At 43.8% G+C, this 24,578-nt stretch overlaps 2 protein-coding genes across 3 annotated transcripts in view; one reads left to right on the top strand and one right to left on the bottom strand.

The window, feature by feature from the left end:
- ABHD12 (abhydrolase domain containing 12, lysophospholipase) overlaps window positions 1–1,538 on the bottom strand; it is a gene marked incomplete at its 3' end in the record, with an annotated part of 217,729 nt that extends 216,191 nt beyond the window's left edge. The window contains exon 1 of one of the 2 annotated variants that reach the window (XM_082252068.1): window positions 1,219–1,536. In XM_082252068.1, the coding sequence (XP_082108194.1) occupies window positions 1,219–1,385 (167 nt within the window). In that variant the 5' untranslated portion in view covers window positions 1,386–1,536. Of the gene's footprint in view, window positions 1–1,218 lie in introns of both variants that reach the window. The other variant, XM_082252070.1, reaches the window with a different exon arrangement.
- A 40-nt stretch (window positions 1,539–1,578) lies between these two features.
- GINS1 (GINS complex subunit 1) lies at window positions 1,579–24,269 on the top strand. Its single transcript, XM_082252545.1, has 7 exons — window positions 1,579–1,758; window positions 4,298–4,362; window positions 8,853–8,951; window positions 10,089–10,179; window positions 16,178–16,294; window positions 17,019–17,093; window positions 24,145–24,269. Exons 1-7 carry the CDS (start codon window positions 1,684–1,686, stop codon window positions 24,211–24,213), a joined length of 591 nt encoding a protein of 196 aa, XP_082108671.1. The 5' UTR covers window positions 1,579–1,683; the 3' UTR covers window positions 24,214–24,269.
- Window positions 24,270–24,578: the final 309 nt, after the last annotated feature.

The following is a 24,578-nucleotide window of genomic DNA, read 5'->3' on the forward strand; positions in this document are numbered from 1 at the left end:
ATGCAGTCCTGTGCCCAGTGCTCTGTGTATTATGTAGTCCTGTGCCCAGTGCTCTGTGTATTATGCAGTCCTGTGCCCAGTGCTCTGTGTATTATGTAGTCCTGTGCCCAGTGCTCTGTGTATTATGCAGTCCTGTGCCCAGTGCTCTGTGTATTATGTAGTACTGTGCCCAGCACTCTGTGTATTATTCAGTCCTGTGCCCAGTGCTCTGTGTATTATGCAGTCCTGTGCCCAGTGCTCTGTGTATTATGTAGTCCTGTGCCCAATGCTCTGTGTATTTTACAGTCCTGTGCCATTTGCCAAAAAAAAAAAATATATATATATATATGTCCCCGGATTTCATTTTAAAAATCTGGTCACCTTATTCAAAATGTGTATGACCCAGTACCTGTATGGGTAACTGAGCCCATATGCTCTGGTAAGCAGTCATTTGTACAAGTGGTGGAAGGTTTTCACATTGAGGATTGGAGCACAGAAGGTGGCACGACCCTGTTCTGCGATTATTCACTGCACTGGCATATATGTTTTCTATTCTGCGGACTGTATTCCCTTGGACTGCACTGTCATTTTATTATTGTTTTTGTTAATTATATATATTTTTTCACATTTTTTCTTCAGTTTATAATGGGATATTTTTCTTGCAATTTGGTTTAGCGCTGCACTGTCTTTGATCATCTGCTGCTTAAAGGTGTCCATTGATGTGTGCTGGGAGCAGGCTCACACCAAAAGCTCCCACTCACTATTTACAATCAGGAGCGGGGGACAGGATCCCCATCATGTGATCACTGCAACTGCCAATCACACCTCTGGAAAGCCAGCTCATGTCTCCTCAGTTAAAGGGCTGGCAGCAAGGGGTTAAAGCTAGGCTGGTAAAACCCTGGTGCTCACACTGCTTGAATGTAGAAAATACAATGCATGATGTATTAATGATTACAGAGCTGCAATTATCCCCCTAGAGTTCAGCTTTGTATCCTGAGCCACCTCCACTTCCTCACAATAAAGGAGTCTCCATTGAAGGCAGCTTACTCCCCATTGTCCATGTCTTGGAGGGGTTAATAGATGACGTCACCACCAGCATGGTCCATTCATACAGAACAGGGCACCAGCTGCACTCCTTCACTCACTGGGCGCGTGCATGACCCCTCCCCCTAATCCTAAACACACCACCCACCGGGGTATGACCCCTCCCTCCCCCTCAGTTCTCAGCCCACCACCCACCTCCGACTCCGCGGACAGCAGCCACGCATCAGTTCCTCCAGGGCGAACATAGGTCTTCTGTGAAGCGTGTCCTCCTCGGCTGCCGTACCAGCTAGTAGTCCGTGGGCGAAAGCCCGCCTCCTATTGGCCCGGAGAAAGTTGGCGCCAAGTTTTCTGTCGCCTAACATGAATTTTGGCTGTGCTCAGAGTATTGAGGAACGCTAGTGCGCCATGTTACTTGTGGGCAACCTATAAAGTCACATACGAAGAAAACATTTAGAAACAGCTCGGTATTAATAAGTGTAGTTGTTGCATACTATGTAGTAAAAATATGACTTGTATTTACCACACGTATGAAACTACGGAGTGTAGTGTTACAACTGGTCCAGGAGTAAAGATGGAGGCGGACGCCTCCTGAGCGTCATCACTTCCTGGAGCGGCTGGGCGCGGGATTCGGAGGACAGCTGGAGCTATACACTGATCGGCATGTTCTGTGAGAAAGCCATCGAGCTGATCCGGGAGCTGCAGAGAGCTTCAGAGGGACAACTGCCGGCCTTCAATGTGAGTGCCTCAACCCGGGCTAATAATGGGCCTGTACTAGTGAGGACCCCCCCACTACAAGACTACCATTTACTGTGACAGCAGGGGGGTTCCTTCATCACAGCCAGAGAGGAGAGACCCTCCACTGTATAGGAGGACTGTAGTCACATCATACACCCTCATTTATCACCTCAGCAGTAGGAGGCTCATGTTACCCTCTGAAGAGTGACCTGTGTTGGAATGCTCTTCAGAGGATTTTCGACAGAAGAGGAGGTTTCATATCGCCTCCTCATGGGGTTGTCAGCTCATCCCTTTGATCCAGGACACATTAACCACTTTACCACCGAAGCATTTTGCTGTCTTACGTCTGGGCCACTTTTTGCGATTCGGCGCTGTGCAAATTTAACTGACAATTGCACGGTCGTGCGACGCCATACCCAAACGAAATTTACGTCCTTTTTTTCCCACAAACAGAGCTTTCTTTTGGTGGTATTTGATCACCTGTGCGATTTTTACTTTTTGCGCTATAAACAAAAAAAGAGCGTTTTATTTTGAAAAATAACAATATTTTTAACATTTTTTTTATATGAAATTCCCCCCCAAAAAAATGTAAAAACCAATTTTTTTTTTACATTTTTGGCCAATTTGTTTTCTGCTACCTGTGTTTGGTAAAAAAAATCACAATAAGCGTATTTTGATTGGTTTGCGCAAAAGTTATTGCGTTTACTAACTAAGGGAAAGATTTCTGTCATTTTTGGTGTTTTTTTTTTTTTTAACGAGTAATGGCGGCGATCTGCGATTTTTTTTTTTTTTTTTTTTGCGGGACTGCGACATTGCGGTGGACAGATCGAACCCTTGACTGACATTTTTGACACTTTTGGGGGTACCAGTGACATTACTGCAGTAATCAGTGCTATGTGCTATAAATATGCACTGTTACTGTAAAAATGACACTGGCAGGGAATGGGTTAATTTTATTGGAGAGGGAGGGGTTAATGTATGCCTGGTGCTTACTAACGTGTGTGGGGGGAGGTGACTGAGTAGTCAGGGACAGATAGCATGTTCAGCTATGCTGAACACTCCGATCTGTCACTTCCTGTCACTTAGGAGATCCGCCCGCTCTGTTTACACAAGCGGGCGGATCTCCAAACTGGATTCCCCGACGATCGGGGAAGAGCGGTGGCAATCGCTGCCGCTCCTCCCCTGGCCCGACTCCCGCTGTGAATGAAAACAGCGGGAGCGCGCCTCCTACAGGGGGAGGAGTCCAGCGACCTAAGTCTACGTCGCTGGACGATAACGAGCCACTTTTGCAATAGCAGCACAGTGGCTAGTGTTCAAGTGGTTAATTACACCGGTTCTGAGGCTAATATAACGCAGATAAGGCTCTAAGTTTGTTTAACCACTTTAGGACTTGAGGATTTTACGTCCAGGCCACTTTTTGCGATTCGGCACTGTGTGACTTTAACTGACAATTGCGCGGTCATGCAACGCTGTACCCAAACGAAATTTACGCCCTTTTTTTCTCACAAACAGAGCTTTCTTTTAGTGGCATTTGATCACCTCTGCGCTTTTCATTTTTTGCGATTATTAATAAAAATAAATGCGACAATTTTGAAAAAATAACAATATTTTTCTACTTTGACAGTTAAAAAATATCCAATATATTCAATTTTTGTCATATATTTAGGCTAAAATGTATTTAGCTACATGTCTTTGACAAAAAAATTCTCAGTGAGCGTATTTTTAACCGCTTTAAGACCGGAAGATTTTACCCCATTCCTGACCAGGCCATATTTTGCGATTCGGCACTGCGTTACTTTAACGGACAATTGCGCGGTCGTGCGACACTGTACCCAAATTACATATAGAGCTTTCTTTTGCTGGTATTTGATCACCTGTGCGATTTTTACTTTTTGCGCTATAAACAAAAAAAGAGCGACCATTTTGAAAAAATAACAATATTTTTCACATTTTTTTTATATCAAATTCCCCCCAAAAAAATGTAAAGATCAAAATTGATTTTGATCAGGTCCTCACTAGGCCTTAATAGCAGAATTTTGGCCGACCTGCCTTCAACCTCCTGGGACATGTCCCAGAGGACTGCGGGACAGTTGTGAAAGTGCAGCGCCTCTTGCACATGTGCAGTGGGGTGTCCTCACCCGAGCCACTTCTTGAATCGGCTCTCGGGTGCTGGCGCTGCCATCTTGCAGCAAGAGCCGAACTTCTGTGGGAGCAGGTATCTAGCAAAACCAGGTCCCCCCCAGGTGCCAAATGTGGCATCGGAGGAGGGGAGGAGGCAGACGAGCGAAGCTTCCCTGTTGGGTGGAGCTCCACTTTAACGTTAAAGTTACATTCAGTCTGGAATTTGTTCCTGATTGCGCCATTGGGGTTCATTGCATTATTTAGAGGTGGAAAAACGTTAGAAGTCACAAATAGGCATCTTTGAAAATTCAGCTCCTAGCCTACAGGTTGATATATTGCTTACTAATGTGTAGCTATAATGGTATTCTGGTGTGTGTTTAGTAATGTACTACGTTATACCCATGTTTGTATCTTGCAGGAGGATGGAATCAGGCAGGTACTTGAAGAGATGAAAGCTTTGTATGAACAGAATCAATCAGATGTGTGAGTACATAAAAATGAGTGATTGAAAATACAGATAAATGAAAAGCAGTCATATAGTGTGTGCGCTGCTTTTTTTTTTTTTTTTGCTTTTTGCAGAAGGTTACATTGTCTAGTGCAAAAAAGCTTAATTGTAAATAATACAGTGAGTGCCGGTTCACACTAACGCGGCACGATTTCGGGGCGACCTGTGAAGTCGCGTGCACCGCGACTTCGGCGCGACTTGCACGGTCTTCATATAATGAATGTCTATGTAAGTCGCCCCAAAGTGGTACAGGAACCTTTTTCTAAGTCGGAGTGACTTGAGTCGCTCCTATTAGAACGGTTCCCGTAGCACACAATGGACCGCGACTGGTCAGGCTGACAAGTCGCGGTAGTGTGAATGGACACTAAAGCATAATACATCTACAGATCATCACTATATCTTGCAATCATTGGCTCATTCATGTGTTTTTTTTTTAATCTTTTATGCATATTTTCAAGCAGCTTCACCTACACTGGAATCCTGGTATTACAGCACATCCATTTACATATAATTGTTTGTGATTAGCAGTATTGGTTTGAGGCTATATTCACACCTGAGCGTAGCGTTTTTTACCGCGATTTTTACCGCGATTTTACAGCGATTTTTACCGCGATTTACAGGCGTTTTTTGTGCAGGCGTTTTTAGATTGAATAGAAACCAATGGAAAACGCCTGTAATCTGCCCAAAAAGAAGCTCATGTACTTTTTTGAGCGTTGGGCGTTTTGCTTACAGCGTCAAAATGCTCAGATGTGAACAGGGGCCATTGAAATGAATAGGATTTGTCTTGTTGGGCGTTTTGAGAGCTGATCCTAGAGCAGAAAAACTCCCCAAAAACGCCCCAAAACGCCTAGATGTGAACGGAGCCTAAAGGAGGGGAGTGCATGCTGGCTTTTATGCATTTTTATAGGGGCTGCGAAAAACAACTCATGGGTTTGAGTCCATTTTGTTTCTTTTTAAAGTATCATGTTATTTTAATCTAAAAAAATAGATTTTTATTACATACTTGCCTGTAAAATCCATTTCCTGAAGTACATCACGGGACCAGGGGCGTAGCGTGGGTTGTCAGCGCTTGGGGCAAGGCAAGTCATTTGTGCCCCTAACCCACAGGTGTTGGTCCTTCCACTAGTACAGTATCGGGTACTAATATGGTACATTTTCGGATGTACCTCTCTCTTTGTTCTGCTACTTTTTCCCTTTTATCCCTCTACCCTTCTTCCGTGTTGCGCTCTCACTCTCTGTCTTTCTTGTTCTATTTCTTATTCTTTCTCCTCATCACGGGACCAGGGGCGTAGCGTGGATTGTCAGCGCTCGGGGAAAGGCAAGCAATTTGTGCCCCTAACCCACAGGCGTTGGTCCTTCCACTAGTACAGTATCCGGTACTAATATGGTACATTTTCGGATGTACCTCTCTCTTTGTTCTGCTACTTTTTCCCTTTTATCCCTCTACCCTTCTTCCGTGTTGCGCTCTCTCTCTCTGTCTTTCTTGTTCCATTTCTTATTCTTTCTCTCTTTTTATTTGTTCCTCCCCCCTACTCACCTCACTTTTTCTCTCTTTTCCATGTATGCTCTCTTTTTATTCCTTCTCTCGCTCCTTGTTTTTTTTTTTCTCACCTCCTTTCTCCCCCCCCCCCCCCCCTTTCCTCTATCCCTCTTTCTCCCTGGGAAGTGAATGGCTACATGCCCATTTATTGCATTATTGAATAAATGCTAACCATACCTTTTTATATTTTTTATATGTATATATGTTTGTACAGTGTGAGTGTATGTAGTGTGTGTGTGAATGTAGTGTGAGTGTATGTATTGTGTGTATGGACTGTGTGTGTATGGACTGTGTGTATGGACTGTGTGTGTGTGTGTGCACAGTGTGAGTGTATGTATTGTGTGAATGTGTGTGTGTACAGTGTGTGTGTTCTCTCCTGCATGGACCCTGGCTGTAGAAGAGAAGACCTGCGTTGTAGTGGAGGTGTGTAGTGTAGTGGGATATCCAGGATGGCATACCTGTGGATGGAGGAAAGGATCTCTCTATGACAGCTGATAGAGAGGGGGGAGGGGGTTGGTGTGTGCAAGTCCTGCAGATCACACTCATGGCCCAGAGAGCACACAGTAAGTGCCCATGTCCCCACCCCCGTTTATCCTCCTGTCACTCTGTGTGTGTTGCAAGTTTGCATAGCACAGACCTGCTCTGTGTCACTGCCGCCTGATGGTCGCTTCCTCTTCCGGCTCCCTGCTGACAAATCGTGACCCCAGACCTTCTCCCGAGACACTGCACTGCCGCCGCCTCTTTCTGAGGTGTGCTGTCACAGGCGCTGCCTGTCTCCCCGGCAAAAGCCAGTGCAATGTCACCCGGGCGCCGGACCGGGGCTAATTCTGCGCCCCTCAGAATGTTCCGCCCGGTGTGAGTTGACCGGCTTGGCTTCACCCCCCACACTAAGCCACTGGACAGGACACAGTCCTAAATCATAACATATGGGTTATATAGCCACCTACAGATGGACACTGGCAACCAATCAAAGGATGTCCTCCTATATAACCCCTCCCACACAGGAAGTACCTTATTTTTCAAGAAAGAGCTGCTAGTTCCGATACCCTTCTAGCTGAAGTTATCACAATCAAAAAGACCAGTTTCCTGGTCAAAAGAACCAGGGGAACCTGCCCCATGGGCTCAAAAGGCTGTTTTTGTAAAACTGCCAGCACCAAAATTAAATCTCAAGGACCTAATGGCTTCACAGGTGGAAGCAAATGTAACATTCCCCGGACTAAGGTCTGAACCAAGGAATGGGAAGCGATCGGTTCTTGGAAGAAAACCAATAAGGCTGAAATTTGCCCATTAATAGTGCTCAAGGCTAATTTTATATCTACCCCTGCTTGAAGGAAAGCTAGAATTATCCCGATAATATATTTGTGGGGATGCAATTTCCTGGCTTGTAGGATCTCCAGACTCTGTAATGTTTCTAGAGCCTGGTTTCCTAGCATTTATCAGGGTATAAACTGCAGGGCCACAATGAACAATAATAATTTATTAAAAGAGAAAAATGTTCCACTTGCAACAAGATGGTAGTATTGTACTTTCCGTATTGAGTCAATTCGTTCAGTCATAGCATCCCTGTAGGGAGAGGAATTTCTAGCATCCTTAGAAATCAGGATGCATCTCTTCACGTGCCTATATTCCAGGCTCATCAGGGGTTGCTATGCTTTGCAGTAGAAAACCATCATTTGCAGTTTGTGGCCCTGCCCTTCAGGTTAGCCACGGCTCCAAGAGTGTTCGCAAAGATCCTAACTCCAGTATTGGCTGTTCTAAGGTCCCGAGGGATATCTGTAATGGGATATCTGGACAATCTAGTACTTGTAGATCAATCGGCTTGGACTCTAAGCCGAAATGTCCTCCAGACAGTAATTCCTAGAATGTCTGGGTTGGATGCTGAACTTGGCAAAGTCAGCATTACAGCTGGTCCAGTGTCTTTAATATCTGGGTTTCCCTTGTGGACACAGTACAGGCAACAGTTTTTATGCCAACAAGAAAGGTCACAGACCTGAAGGATCTGGTTCGGTCTGTAGTAAGATTGAGATATCTTTCTGTAGGTCTTTGCATGAAGTTATTGGGGAAGATGGGAATTCGAGGAAGTTGCTGAATTCCATGCCAGACCCTTGCAGAATAACATTCTGTCTACATGGATCTGAAGGGTTCGGTCTCTGGACTGGTCAATGTCTCTGGTACCAAGAGTATGTCAGAGTCTGAATTGGTGGTTGGTGGCCAGAAATCTGGAGAAGGGTAAGGGCTCTTTCACACGGGCTTTCCGTGTGAGAGCTCCGCTGCGGTCCTTTTTTTTTTTTTTTTCACGGAGCGGATGACATTTCTCCGTAGGTCCGCATATCATCCCATCCTATGGGGATTGCGGATGTCAGCGGATGACACCGCTGACATCCGATTTTCCTTCCTTTCCGTTTTTTGAACGGAGGAAAAATAGGGTTCTGTTCCGTTCCAAAAAATGGAACAGAACTGAAAGGAAGGAAATCGGATGTCAGTGGATGGTATTCCGCTGACATCCGCAATGCCATAGACTTACATTATGTCCGCAAATCATCCGCATAAAAATAGGATGATTTGCGGACATATGGAAAGCCCGTGTGAAAGAGCCCTAAATCCTTTCTTCCAGTAACCTGGAAGGTGGTGACTACAGATGCCAGTCTCTCCGGGTGGGGAGTGGTTCTGGAGATAGCAACTATCCAGGGGAAATGGTCTTGGGTAGAGTCAGAAGCTAAACTGCAGGCCTGTTTTGGGTCAGTAATTCTGTAGAAAGCTTTAGAATAAGTATGAGAATCAGGGGATAGTGAGTAATGAATAACAGTGTACACTCTACAGTTTCTTTTTGACAAGCTTATTTTAACTATTCTATTTTAAAACTTCTCAGATGCATAGTGTTGATGGATTTGAAATCTATATTCTAAATTAATTTGTTTTCCAACCTAGTAATGAAGCAAAAACCGAAGGTAAAAGTGAATTAATTCCAACCATTAAGTTCAGACATTGCTGCTTACTACGAAACCGACGCTGCATTGCTGCATACCTGTAAGTTACATTCAGAATTATTTTTTTTTTTTTAGGGTGACTTAAGAAAATATGAGAAGACCTTTTAAGCTTTGGTATACACGTCTTGAATTTCGGCCAGGTCATTAGCACCACACAAGTCAACAACCTTCAATTGAAAAATCAAAGAAGGTTGGAAAATAAGACGAACATTGACTGCATCTTATCAGTTGCAGTCATTTGGGTTTTCACGCAGCTGCAGATTCCTTTATCAACGCTGGTTTTGGATGGTGAAATCTGTGTTTGGCTGGCCTAAGTCAAGATGGACATTACCATTAAGCATACATTGCTTATGTACACCACTTTTTCTTGTTGTAAGTTGCAGCAGAAGCTGCCCTTACAATGTACACATCACATTTATTTAGTATGTATAACTAACAGTATGGCTAAAGAGAAGAAACCAAAAGGTCTCTTGTGCTCATGGCGATCCACAGGGTTTGATTGTTTTTTTTTTTTTTTTTTTAATTCCACTTTTAAACTGACAATCAAACACAGTATCAAAGCCTCAGTGACGAAAAGAGGTTGTGGCATCAAGCTGTGAAATGCTTGGTTTATAGTTTAGCTCTGGTGGGGCACAGGGCTTTGGTTTATTTAGAGCTGAAATCAAGGCCTACATTGACAGTATGATCAGGATTTAGGGGCTCTGCTACAGGTGGACAAGAGCAATTTTAATGGAATCTTCAGGCTTTCTTATTTGTTTTTTTTATTTTGAAACAGAATTGTATTATATAATATTAACTAGCCCTATTTAACCCAGTTATGTCTCCATTAAAACGAATAATTGTAATGAGTAGCTTTTATTTCTTGGCCTCAGTCAGCCTGTTAGAATGGAGTTGGAAAATGAGTCATTAGTGTTCTGTCAGTATAGAAAAGTACACCCGTTGCATAATTTCAGCACTCTTCTGTTTGAAATAACATGAAAAATACGTTTTAGTAAATCACAAAAGAAATTGAACAGAAGCATACACATTTTGGCATGTGTAACAGTTCACATACATGTATTTCAACTACATTTGAAGCAGTGTAAATACCAATGTCTCTTTTAATGAAATTGTTTTTAAAATGCTTCTAAATGTGTTCTAACCTAAAAAGATGTGCTATTTGTGATGCAATTTTCAGTTATGACCGCCTGCTTCGGATTCAAGCTCTTCGTTGGGAGTATGGCAGTGTGCTACCAAATGCTCTCAGGTTCCAAATGTCAGCAGAAGAGGTTTGTTACATTTTTTTTTTTTTTTTTATTATAATAAATATATACATTTTTATATTGTATAAGAAAAAATGCTGTTTTTAAGTGTGTGTGTGTCCTGAGAACACATTCGCAAAGCTAGCTTATCTTATCTGCACTATTGTATTCTGATATCGCCCCCCCGTCAGAATACACCGATTAGCGCTACAGCCATTATGTGCAAATGCTGGTATTCCAGCAGGACTGTTTGATAGAAGCCGGTCATTGGATCAGCTTTTGTTGAGCAGACAAGTGCATACTGAGCATTTTTTGGTTCATGTATACCCAGCTTAAAGGTCCAACTGTAACCCTGAGAAGACATGACAAGAGTTTGTGTAGATGGTTATTGTATGTGTTGTGCTCTGGCTTGGATGATGTATATGTAAGTAAACATAATTGTATACTAATGGCCAGCCCTGCTGATGTGGTGGAAACTGCAGAAATGAGTTGATACTTTCGGTCAGGCCTGGTGAGTTGTGTATTGTGAACCTTCTGTCAAAAACTGTACTGAGGGACATTATGGACTGCCATTCCCGATCCTTTCTTAAAAAATGGCAGTTGCTTGGCTAGAATGCTGACCCGATGGCTTCAGTACTGTACTTGGCTGTAGCTAATTCACTGGCAAGGTATTCTGACTTTGCCTGCTGCATGTTTGTTCTGGATGTGTGGTCTAGGACTTTTGAAGCCAGAGGCAGCCAGTCAAATAGAATTGTTTTAAAAACAGGTCAGTACTGGTAGTTCCTGTATTTATAATAATACAGATGTAAAAGAGCAGAGCAATGTACTCAGTTTTATTGGAAACACGCTAATCTGTAATTTGTGTTCTATAATAAAGGATCCCTAGATGGCATCTGATTAGAAAAATAACTTTGGGGTTGATTTACTAAAACTGGAGAGTCAAAATCTGGTGCAGCTCTACATGGAAACCAGCTTCCAGTTTTTTTGTCAAAGCCTAATTTTAACAAGCTGAAGTTAGAAGCTCATTGGTTACCTTGCACAGCTGCTTCAAATTTTGCACTCTTCAGTTTAGTAAGGCCATGTTCACACATATGTGGCAGCGGGTTCGTGCCTGGGGCTTGGTGCGTCCCTGTTCACTGGTTCAGGTGCGAATCAGGTCAGAATTTCTGCCTGAATTGAACCCAAAGATGCACAGGACCCTGGTCCTGTGTCACACTCGCCTGTCACGCGACTTGGATGCGGGGAAACCCGCATCCAATTAACATGTGTGAACCCGGCCTAATTCAACCCCTTGGTGTCAATTTGATGGGTGTGCGAGCAAATAGGAGATAGTGTGAGATGAGGAAAAGCTTCTGTACAAATGTGATAACCAATCTGTATATTAGGTGATACAACTGTGTTGTATATGTGCTTTACTGTACTGAACATTTTAGTGGGTTGAGTGGACCATAGCTACAATGTAAGGTGTCAAGAGATGACTTACACTCAGCATTCTGGACGACCAAGGGTCATATACGTTGGCATAAGATAAGTTTGTCAGGTTAAATGCATGCAGGTTACATAATGTGTAACACTTGCAGGTATTTGTTACAGCTAACAAAATTACACTTCTTTCCCTGCCAATACCTTGATTTGCTTTCCTGCTATCTTTGTTCAAGCTAGAGCTGCACACTTCTGGATAAAATGAGAATCACAATTTTTTTTCCTTAGAATAAAGATCATGATTCTCTCACAATTCTCGGCGTAACATCTTTCACATTATACAGAAAATTAGGGCTAACTTTACGTTTTCGTTTTTTCCTAAAAAATTTATGTTTAAAAAGCCGTGCGCAAATGCAGTGTAACATAAAATATTGCAACAACTGCAATTTTAGTCTCTAGGGTCTCTGTTAAAAAATATGTTTGGGGGTTCTAAATTTTCACAAAAAATACTGATTTTAACTTGTAAGCAACAAATGTCAGAAAAACGTTTAGTCTTTAGAGCAGAGCTCGACAAACCCCAGGCGCCAGATCACATTGGCGACTAGAACTAATAGCCTGGGACCTGGGCTACACTGTGGCAGGTGTCCTCTCCCCATGCCAGACATCCCAAGTCTCCCGTGAGGTGCGGGAGTCTCCCACATGCGGCTGCGGCTCCCTGATGCCCGCAAATGCCGTGCGACATCCCAGGATCCGGGCTGCCAGCTGTCGGATCGGAGCCGATGCTTCCTGTATAATTCCAGTTCGGTCTTGGAACAGGTGACGTGATCTCAAATGCACTCCGCCTGTGAGAGGAGAGATAAAGGAAGCATCGGCTCTGCATGCTTCTTTTTGCGCCATAAATAGCCCAGCATGTGCAGTGTTTCTGACTCTTACCACCATGACTACTTAAAATCACTGAAGTGGTTAGTGTTCCTTTTAATCTCTCAGAAGTAAACCTCTGTATACTATATATAAAACCAAATTTAAGCAGCGCTAGCATAGAAATGGTGTAATGACAAATTTTGTGATATTTGTGAAATAAATAAACGCCAATTGCGGCAACCACAAGTTTGTGATGAATGCGATACCTTTTATAATTTGTTTGTGAGTATGTTTTTGTAACCTTTTATTTAGCAATAAATCGTAAAGACATACTTCACTATGTGCGGTCCTTTCATATTTTAATGGTGGATATCGAGGCGGATCATACCCACTTCTATCCAAGGACACACGAATACATCGAATGATTAGTCCCTGAAAGGAGGCTCTGTGTGATTTATGCTTCAAGCGCTAAAAATTTGGCAAGTGGGGAACCAAGAGGGGTCACCATCACCTTGGAGCACCTATAAGTTATCTCTGCACCTGAGCACTTTATTTGGATTTCTTCACAGATATCATAAGAACTAATTATTTATTTATTTCACAAATATCACAAATCTTGTCATTACACTATTTCTATGCTAGCGCTGCTTAAATTTGGTTTTATATATTTTATCTAAGGATTACTTAGAGTTGCAGCTGCTGCTTGCTTTGCACTTATATTTTATGTATTTTTTATATATTCATGTACACATATTTATTTCCTTAAAGAGAGTATTCACCATTTTATATCCAGTTTTGATTTATTTGTATTGTTTCATCATCTTATTAGCGCGGGAATTAATATAGATATTTCACAACCTCTGTATACTGATTGCATTTAATTTGCTCATCCTCTAGTTGTTTTAAATTGGTGGGGGAGTGCCACCTCCCTGAAATGAGTTTTTGCAAGTTGGGATGTCTGCCATGCGGCCCCCGCTCGCGGGTGTGCGGATTAGGATGCCGCACTGGCCCGTAATTGAGGCTGCGGCTTGCTGGAGTGAGATGCTTACATTGGGGAATTGGCGCCCTCTTGTGGTGGCAGGGGCTGCAGCAAGAATTCACTGGCAGCGCTGAGGGTTTCCCCTGCCTGCTCTCACTGCCCACCCATCTCTTTCCAAAGACAAGAGGTTGAAGGTGTTGCAGGCTTGATCTGGCGCCATGTCCTTAACAGGGAGTGTGGGGCGGCTGGTTGGAATGGCCCCCGTTCCTTTTACAACCTCACAAAGATGGAAACAATTTTTTTTTTTTTTTTTCATTAAAATACATTTTTTTATTTTTCATTCTCTCCCTGCCATGCCACACAGCCGAAGGTCCCTTTCACATGGGCTGTTGGATCAGGTCCGCTTGTCAGTTTTTCAGGTGGACCGGATTGGACCCTTCAGTCTCCTCTATGGAGTGGCAGATGTCCGCTGACAACGGTCGCCATCTGATTCTGTACACCAAAAACAGACGGATGGTGGTCCTTTTTTCCATCCGTGCGGCGGATTGAGTCAGATGGAAATGGACAGGCAGTCCATTTGAATTGCCCCATAGAGGAGGAGCGGGACTATGTTAGTGTTCGCTTTGCATAGCAGAGTGGACAGGACCTGTCATCCGCCTGCTCAGCTGGGATTAGCGGCAAAATCCTCGCTGAGCAAGAGGTGCCCGTATGAAAGGGGCCTAAGGTGGCATGAGTTACTGGATCTCACATCACCCCACCTTGCTGCACTTTCCTTCCCTTGTGAGCCACTGCCCATCACACAATCAAGCCAAGTACACACGGGCCGAATGCCAGGCAACATCAGCCGGTTCAATAAAAACTGGCTGCCATTCGGCCCATGTGTATGGCAGGCAGTCCGACAGAAGCCGGCCATTCGGCATGCACGAAAAAAACTGGCTACTAACTTTTTTTTTTTAGCTGGCTCCTAGATTCCAGGCAAATTTGTCAAACCCTGCTTTAAAGCGTTTGTTACCCTAAAAAAAAACAAAACAAAAAAAAAACTGATCCTGTTTCCTTTAAAGCATAAGTAACAGCACAATGCTTGTGCTGTGTAATTTGGCCCCTTCTATCCCCCTAAAAAAAACCTGCAAAATCTGCACACTGACCACAGTGTGTCATGGCTGCTGAGCCCTGACACCGTGGTCAGTGGACGGTGTACTAGGTGCCTCTGTCATCCACAGTCCTGCTCTCTGTTCTCCTCTGGCTTCAGCCCCCCCGCCTGTCAGCCCCCCACCTGCTGCAGCTGAATTAACTGTTAATGTTATGTAATCCTCCTGTTTTCTAAGCCTTTGTGCCTCCGTGTTTGTTTTTTTTTAAACGCTGTGAATAGCAGAATTCAATGTGCTGCATTGATCATGTGACCGGCTGACTCTCTCCCCTCTTCTCCCAAGTGACGTCAGCAGGGGAATTTCGGCCCCTGCAGCTGTCAGACGGGGAGAGGGGAGAGCCAGCCAGTCATATGATCGCCAAGCAGCCCACTGAAATAAGGTATTCACAGCTTTTTTTTTTTTTTTTTTTTTTTTTTTTTTTTTATTTATTTAATAAAACGCATAGACAGAGGCACACAGGCTTAGAAAACGGAGGATTATAGAAAGTCGTACAAGTGGCTTAACCACTTAAGTGGTTAAAACTGACCTCATTTACACACCAAAGTTCATCCCTTCGATCTAAAAGAACAAAATGATACTTTATTTATAGTTGTCTCTCAGTGCTAAGCAATGTTGATAAACATTTCCTGTTTTTTTTTTTGACCACTGAGTGAGCAGAGAACAGCTCTGCACTGTATGGATCATGGAAATGCCTGATTAAGATCGTAAGGGGGGGTTGAATTGAGATCGCTATTTAACAATTTAATCGTGCAGCTCTAGTTCAAGCACTTTCCAGACTCTGCATACTACTTTCTGGACTGAGATACTGCTCAGAGATGAGTCCTAAAACCTGGCACTTGGCTGTATTCACCAATATTGGATACAGATCAGCCCCCATGCTGCATCCACTCACCTTGTAACTTTCTACAATGTTGCATTTCAGTCTTATCACTGGGGGAGAGGAGACTGGGGAAAGGTTTCCCCCTGAAAGCAGCAGACTGATATTCTCTAAGGCTAGGCTTGGGCACTAGGCTGCTTTTTAATAAGAAAAGGTAGTATTTTTCAAGAATTTATTCACGCTGACTTAGTTATTGAAAGGGCCACTTTTTTTAAGCCAGAAGTTTACTGTTCATGGGGCATACAGTATATATAAACCCTCACTTTGTAAAACAACTCCTTCAGTTTAAAATTAAAATGAATTGCAAAGCATTTGTGTAAAAAAATATATCCATTTTCTTTTCAAAGTGATCACATCCCCAAAGCTCAGTGGCATAAAAGGTGGGGGGGGGGGGAGAAAAACAGCAGCACACTGATGTTCTCAGTGAATGGCTGTGCAAGGGGGGGGAGGGAGATGTGTCAGGACAAGTCTGATCATTGGAGGAGAGCAGACTGATTTTGCAGCACAGCCAGTTAACTGACCACGCTGTGCTCTCATGCTTAGTGTTGTCAGAATTTAATAGGAAAGAGGGTGGGACTGGCAGTAAGCGCCAAGGATTTCACAAAAGGGAAGCACTTCTAAGAGAACAGGATACTTTTTTGATTCAAGTAGGTTGTACAGCAGGAATACGTGGTACATAGCGGGAATATGAAATGTTGGTTTTGCACATAAAACTCTTGTTCTTTCCCTCTTGCATAGACTGACTGGTTTAATCAGTACAAGAAATCCCTGGCAACCTATATGAGGTCTCTGGGAGGTGAAGAAGGTCTGGACATAACACAAGATATGAAGCCTCCTAAAAGCCTGTACATAGAGGTACATAGACAAAAATCAATGCAAGAAATGGAGAAAACGAATTCCCATATTATAGTGTATATGCACAGCTGATAAAATATTCTTGTACAGGATTTGTATAGTGCCAATGATTTGTGCAGTGTTTTACAATATAAAGGAAGGCAATATAATTACAGTACAATTTGACTTAATAGGGTTGCTTTTGAGAGCCTAAAATCTAAAAGGAGAGGCAGGTGGTACCAAAGGTAATAACCTAACAGCAGTTCTAACCTCTGTGCTTTGTCCAGGGGAAAAGAAAAAAATCTATTTTGAAAATTGTGTATATCACCTATGCTGGAGCATTATGTCAAACCATCTAATCACCTGTTCAAATAAGCATTGGAAATCTTTCAAGTTATAGAAACATACTAGATTTGCTAGTAATTTGCCTGATGGGAGGGGTTTCCAGTTTGGCAATGTTGTAGTTAATCACAGGAGTTAAACCTCCATAAATGTTTTGTTTTTATATATATTTTTTTCATTGAGCTAGGTGAACAGTCTATGGTTTTCTTGTGCAAGGTTCACAAATTAGCACAATATTTGGGCCAGAAATACATTTACACTTGCTAACAGTAGTTATTGACCGGTGCCTGCTGATTGGACATCAGGTGTTGGTGCAATCAACTGTTTGTGTATTATAACACTACCTTATAGTTATCTGTGTATTTGTTAAAGATTGGTTCAGCTTTATTTGTCTTGTCTCTAGGTGCGCTGCTTAAGAGATTACGGTGAATTTGAAATTGAAGATGGCACAACAATTCTACTAAAGAAAAACAGCCAGGTAGGATTGCATTGAATAAGCTGGACAGCTTCTAAAATAATTCTTCAATTTTACCTAAAGGCAATTATTTTTGTGTGTGGTGTTTTTTTTTTTTTGTTGTGTTTTTAATATATATTTTAGAAATAGTGGTAATGGGTTAGAACCCTTGTCAGGTTTTCATTGCTGTCTTTGTCCCCGTTAGGGAGATTTTCTCTGAAATTGTCCTGATCGCCAATGTCACTGGGAGTGAAATGCAAAATGAAGTTGCCAGCAAAACAGGAATTGAGGGGAAAATCTTCCAACAGGACACTAGTTCCTGTGACAGCTGTCTAAATAGGGGGTTTCCCATTTATTAGTAAAATGTGTCCTTGCCTCCCGTTAAGGCCTCATGCACGCTGGTTTATTGTAAAATGTTTCTCCTGACAAGCGAAAACCACCATTGAAAATTCACCAAAGCTGCATTTTTCCAAACCAGTTTAGTAGCATTTGGTATTTTTATTCTGGCTATTTAAATGAATAAACGCTGAAGTGCAAAACGTGCCTCCTGGTTGTACTGGCAGTGTTGGTTTTTGTTTTCCTGCCTCTAAACTCTCCTGCCACTAAATGCTGCTAAAAGCCTATGTGTACATGGACACATAGGCTAACATGCAGGAGAGTTTAGAGGCAGGAGAAAAAAAAAAGCCAGATGCCCCTAGGACCAGATATAAAAACATCCAGTGTGCATGAAGCCTAAATCGAAGGACTCATTCACACAGCATTTTGTAGCTTGAAGCAGGAGGGGGGAAAAAAAATAAATTCTGCTTCATGGAGTTTGTGTACATGTCTGCTTAGTCACCTGAAGCCAAACAAGTTCTGGAGCTTTTTTTTTTGTAGCCCAAATTGGGCAAACAAATTCCTGGTTCACTTCCTGGTGGAATACGTACATTCAGGGGGAAGGGCTAGTCCAGCTCTCTTTCCCTCATTCGCAGGTTCTGGTGGGCACTTCCGTACAGCCCCTCTCAATACGCTTAGGGTTGACGTCCCCAGGGCACGTCAGTTGTTGAGTCAGGCGCTTATGTCATCTCATTTCAGGCGCCAACCGTTCTTGTTTCACTCATACAGGTGGCACGCACGAACATCAGACATTCAGCCAAGCCTTTTTCAGACCCTGCCCAGGTTATTGCAGGCATGCTGTCTCACCCTGTCATACTCTTCTGTGGTAAACTGGGTTGGGGGGGTAGTTAGGTCGATTACTGCTATCCCGAGACCAGCACCCATCCTCGCGCGGAGGTTTTCGCTTATCTGCACAAATCATAGCTAGGGTCTCGGTTACCCCGCTAGCGTAGAGAGGGCGTCCCTTTTCCAGTGGCCTTCACCCCGCCATTTCATTACTTGGCACAGCGCAGGGCCAACTCATAGACAACGCCTCTACCTGCCACTGGGTTAGTTAGGGCCTCACGTCCCGCTCTTACTGGTCTCCTCTCAGGAAAAACCTTGGGCGGGGGGGGGGGGGGGGGGTGTATCACGCCAGTCAAATGTGCTCATCTGCTTATGTTCACGACCTTTACCTTTCATGAGTTCCAGGATGTCCTACGCGTCAGACTTAGGAGATAACTTCTCAATACCTAGTACGCTTGTCAGGCGTCCTACTCCGGTTTCAATCCCCACCACGGAGGAAGCAAAGGCTTGACGAGCCCTGGCCCGTTGTGCTCATAGACTATCCATAGGATCACTGCCAAATTCAGATGGAGAGGAATTCAGTTTTTGGCCACCACCAGGAAGGCTGAACTTTTCATGATTTTGACAGCCAATATAGTTCCGCAGTTGGGGTCCGGCTCGCAGGACCATGTGCACGATACATTAGACGGGATCCAGGCCACAATGGCATCCATCTTGTCCTCCATCAATAGCCTGAATCAAGGATGGAGAAATTAGAAACCAAGTCTCCCGCCCCCTTGTCATCCCCAGGTTTCTCACCCTCCCAGGTTGCCGCCCTAACGGTCACAGAGTGTCATCACGGGTACTCCTACTTCCCCGGCCTCTATTGCACGTATCATCCCGCCAGCTCACATGGTCCCTCCCAGCGTCAAGGAAGACATCCTGAAGGGCGAGGATGTTAACCTCATGACCCTGTTAGCATCCCAGGACATTGTAGAAAGTGAGACCTATAACTCCGGCGACCTTTCCGTGGTGCTCAAGGCCAAGGACCCCAGGTTGAACAAGGAATTGTGCATCCCAGGGTTCGTTTTCGGTCTGTTAGGGATGCGATCCGCTTCAATTTACCAAACTGTAGGGAGGAATTGGTTTGGTACATGCACAGGGTAGTCGATTTGGGGTACAGGTTCGGTGGCTCGGCTTTCTACGATAACCATCGGTTTTTCGGCCAAACCGGCCGCCACCTTCGCCCAGTTCAACGTCCAGGCAGACTGGGGCTAATTGGACACAGAGTTGCTCTGCCAACACTTCTCCGGGCTCGCTCCCCAGCCTGTGCCAACTGTGCTTCCTTTTCTCATCCCACCAACTTGTGACTTCGAATCCAATTCCACCATCACCTGCGACATCACCCCTGGCACCAGCAGAGTCGATCAGAGAGCTTCCAGAGACAGGCTAGGCAGGTCTATTGTGTTCCTGGGCAAGACGCGGGTTGCAACAACTTCAATGCAGGAGGTTGTAGTTTCAGCGCCTGCAGGTTGTTGCATGTCTGCTCTACCTGTTTGCGGGCGCACGCAAGACCATGTGCCCCAACCGACTCTTTCCAAAGAAATGACTGACCAAATTACACGTTGATACCCTGGCTTTCTTCTTGGAGTTGCACCCTTCTCAAGATTTGAAAATGTAAGAAAGTGTGCTGATAATGTGAATGTGCTGCTACCAATGTGTGGAAATAAATATAGTGAAAAGAGTCTGGTGCGCTACAATGTTGAAATCAACAAATTTCTAGTGGTTAACTTATTAAACATATATTCCAAACAACAAATTGCTAGTGGTTAACTTATTAAACATATATTCCAAACAAAGTGATATAAATGTGAATAAAGTTCACAAAAATTAAATAATAAGTCCAAAATAAGTGCTGAACAAATCCCTACTTTCCAACTCCAAAACAAAAGAGTATAGGAAAATGTGGAAAATAAACTGGTGTTGAAGTGATTTTCAGCAAGGCGTGTGACAGTTTCTCACCACCTCTTGAATTGCCATGGATGCTAAACTGAGTGCAAGGAGAATCTCCTCCCTCATCATTGCAAGCACAGGGAAAAAGGAATTTACATTTCAAAGTCCTCCATCCTTTTGCATCTGGTAAGAGGCTACCTGTATATTAGGTGAAGGTGTTTGAGATTCACCCCCACTTTGCGGTGTCACAAGAGGTTCTCATTGGATTGATTAACATCTATATATGATCCCTTTTTTATTTCCATTCTGGTAAGAAGTAAATTAAAGAGGTGGTGGGAAACTGTCACACTCCTTGCTGAAAATCACTTCAACACCAGTTTATTTACCACGTTTTCCTACACTCGTCTGTTTTGGAGTTGGAAAGTTGGGATTTGTTCAGCACTTATTTTGGACTTATTTAATTTTTGCGGACTTTATTCACATTTATATCACTTTGTTTGGAATGTATGTTTAATAAGTTAACCACTAGGAATTTGTTGATTTCAACATTGTAACACATTGTAGCGCACCAGACTCTTCTCAAGATTTAGCTAAGTTTCTAATCCAGGGTTTCAGACTGGGCTAGTTGCTCTACCGGCAACTACGGTGGAGTGTAAAAATTTGCAGTCTGCCTTATCCGACCCTTCCGCAGTCAACACCTTGTTATAGTCGGAGATTGACAGGTTTCATGATTGGGCCTTTCGGCACACCGCCTTTTTCTTGTGGGCGTACCAACCCGTTGGGCATTGCCACCGGGAAGAAAAAAAAATGCTTGATTATTGACATTTTGGCTCCTCATTCTAGCCTCAATTCTCACCCCCGCTGAGGATTTTTCGTCTACAGTACGCCTCCATGGACAATGCCATTCAAGCGATCTTTCAGGCTGATGAGGCTGCCGTGATCGGCAAGACGGGCATATCCGATGCCTTCAAACTACTGCCCTTTCACCAGTCGTTGTGGCACCTGCTTGGTGTCAGGTGGAGGGGGGGTCTCACTATGTTTGCTGTCGACTTGACTTTCAGGGCCAGAGCAGCCCAAGAATTTTTTACATGTTTGCAGAAACACTGTGCTGACTCCCTTCAAACGTCAGCCGCTAATTCGTTACCTGGGTTATTTCCTGACCGTGGAAAGTCGCACTTCAGCACCACTCAGTTAACAAAGACTGTTGAAGCTTTTCTCCACACTAGTAGTACCGGTGGCTCCAGCCAAGACCATAGGCCCCACCACCAATGCAAGCTAGCCTTTCCGCAGACAAGGTTCAGAGAATCGAGGGTGACGTTGAGTCTTTCCTTCACAGAGGTTCCACAACATGGAGGGTCCTGCAGTCTCTCCTGGGTTCTCTGAACTTCGCCAAGAGAGTCATTCTCCTGGGTCTTCCGCACGAGGGCTGCAATATCTCACTGGACGGTCAGGCCAGGGCAGACTTATCCATGTGGGGCGAGTTCCTGGCCCACTTGAATGGCATGTATATGTTCATTCCGCCATTCAGACTGCTCTCCAGTGTTATGGACTGATGCGGCGGGGCATGCCAGGTTTGCGGCCATTTGGGGCAACAGGTGGTTTAGGGATAGTTGGCCGCCAAAAACTTTAAACCTGCCATCTTTCAACTCCACCTCGGCCCGTTTTGAGATTTACCCCATAGCGGCCGCTGCGAGGGTAGGGGGGCACCTTTGGGTGGGTCAAACCGTAAAGTGTTTCACCTGAAACGTGGCATTTCATCCCCATACCTAATGGCAGTCAGGGTGTCATTGTTCAGCCTGTAGAGGTCTGCGTGTCCCTTCATGGATATGCCTCTTCAGACCATCACTTACCCACCACCAAACTCCCTCCAAGGCTTCTCCAGACCCCTTTACGTCTGTCCCATCATGTGCTCGGGGTGAACCTACACTCATCTGTGAAAAGTACAGGGCGCCAGTGTCGGACCTGCCAATTCTGGTGGTTAATGGAAAATGCCAATCGAGCTCAATGGTGCTAGGCAGTAAGCACAGGGCCCACTAGAGGACATCAGGCTTTCAGGCCACCCTCATGAAGTCTGTCTCTGACCAAACAATCAGAAACCTTCGCACCAGTGGCCTGCTGGATGCCATTATGTAGGGCTCTGGCAGTGCTCATCCTGTTCCTGCTTGCACAAAGGAGCAGATACCGATCCTGCTGATGGGTTAAGGACCTTCTACAACCCTGCCCAGCTGTCCTAGAGTAACTGCCTTTCTCCTGGAATCTCCTCCATGCTCTAGAGACTGTGCTGGGAGACACGGCAAACCTTCGGGCAATGGCATGTATTCATGTGCCATCCTAGAGGAGTTGGACTGCCTGTGAAACTTCTATCGGGTCCAGGTATCGCCTCATGCTATCAATATTAACACTGACCCTAGCCAAATGCAAAACGAGTGAAAAACAGTCCAAAAAGATGAGTAGGGAAAAAAATGTCAGTGGCCTCCACCTGTAAAACCATTGCTTTTTTGGAGCTTGTCTCATTGTTTCCCATCTAGTGCACCTGTTGTTCATTTCCTTAACACCAAAGCAGATGAAACTGATTAACAGCCCCCTGTGCTACTTACCTGACCAGATCAATATCCTAGGAGTTTAATTGACTTGATGGTATACTCTGATTAACCACTTTACCACCGGAGGATTTTGCTGTCTTATGTCTGGGCCACTTTTTTGCGATTCGGCGCTGTGCGACTTTAACTGACAATTGCACGGTCGTGCGATGCCGTACCTAAACGAAATTTACGTCCTTTTTTTCCCACAAACAGAGCTTTCTTTTGGAGGTATTTGATCACCTGTGCGATTTTTACTTTTTGCGCTATAAACAAAAAATGAGCGTTTATTTTGAAAAAATAACAATATTTTTAACTTTTTTTTTTTTTATATGAAATCCCCCCCCCCCCCCCCCCCCAAAAAAAATGTAAAAATCTAATTTTTTTTAAATTTTTGGCCAATTTGATTTCTGCTACCTATGTTTGGTAAAAAAAATCAGAATAACCGTATTTTGATTGGTTTGCGCAAAAGTTATTGCATTTACTAACAAAGGGAAAGATTTCTGTCATTTTTGGTGTTTTCTTTTTTTAACGCGTAATGGCGGCGATCTGCGATTTTTTTTTTTTTTTTTTTTTTTTTTTTTGCGGGACTGCGACATTTTGGGGGTACCAGTGACATTACTGCAGTAATCAGTGCTATACATATGCACTGTTACTGTAAAAAAATGACACTGGCAGGGAAGGGGTTACTTTTATTGGAGAAGGAAGGGTTAATGTATGCCTGGTGCTTACTAACGTGTGGAGGGGGAGGTGACTGAGTGACACAAGGACAGATCGAGGGTTCAGCTATGCTGAACCCTGCAATCTGACCCTGCCTGTCACTTAGGAGATCCGCCCGCTTGTGTTTACACAAGCGAGCGGATCTCCAAACTAGATTCCCTGACTCTCCAACTAGATTCCCCGACGATCGGGGAAGAGCAGCGGCGATCGCTGCCGCTCCTCCCCTGGCCCGACTCCCGCTGTGACTGAAAACAGAGGGGAATGCTTGTTACGTAGACCTACGTCGCCAGACGATAACGAGCCACTGTGCCGCAGTAGCAGCACAGTGAGCAGTGGGGAAGCGGTTAACAAGTGTTCCTTTAATTTTTTTGAGCAGTATATTTTAATGCAGCGCATAACACACAGGCTGCTCTTTCAGCCTAAGTTCTCTATTTCCCTGGATCTTCCTTTAGTGGGGGCAAAGAGCAGCCTCTTCAGAAATACAGTGAAATGTAAAAGGATGATACCAGTTGTGGGAGAAAAACGCTGACATCTAAGTAGGGTACAGAAAATGTTTTTGTAGCTGTACATTTTCCAATACGGTATGTTGTATAACTGTGTTCGATGCTGGTGGTTCTTGATCATGTTATTTAATGGTTCTTTACTTTTTTTTTTTTTTTTTTTTTTTTTTTTTTCCCCTGCAGCATTTTCTCCCAAGATGGAAATGTGAGCAGCTGATCCGACAAGGTGTTCTAGAGCATGTGTTGTCTTAGGAAATTTGTGAATTTTTTTCTAATAACCTAGGCCTGTATTGTATACTTTGTAAATATGGATTTGTACTTTGATAAAAATAAATTTAGAATTTGTTTTTTTTTTCTTTCTTTCTTTAAAAGTTAACTTTCCAAAAAAACTGTTCAAACTTGTTGCTGCCGTCCATAGGATACTACCAGTCTCAAACATTACACACTGCAATTTTTAGGCAAGGGAATATGTTTATGTACTGATGAAGTTCAAAGATAGCATTTCACTCCAGAATTCACTTTTTGCTTGTGTCAAGTGGATTGTACTTCCACATATGTGATAGACTGTGCTAAAGTCTGCTTCATCAGTATTAAAATTTTCAGTTAAAGCTGAACAT

Source organism: Pelophylax lessonae (assembly GCF_965119305.1).
Source record: "Pelophylax lessonae genome assembly, chromosome: 3".
In the NCBI taxonomy this organism is placed as follows: Eukaryota; Metazoa; Chordata; class Amphibia; order Anura; family Ranidae; genus Pelophylax; species Pelophylax lessonae.

Coding starts and splice junctions, on each gene's coding strand:
- GINS1 (XM_082252545.1), top strand. CDS start 1,684: ATGTTCTGTGAGAAAGCCATCGAGCTGATCCGGGAGCTGCAGAGAGCT. Junction 1,759..4,297: donor GACAACTGCCGGCCTTCAAT/GTGAGTGCCTCA, acceptor TGTATCTTGCAG/GAGGATGGAATCAGGCAGGT. Junction 16,295..17,018: donor CTAAAAGCCTGTACATAGAG/GTACATAGACAA, acceptor TCTTGTCTCTAG/GTGCGCTGCTTAAGAGATTA.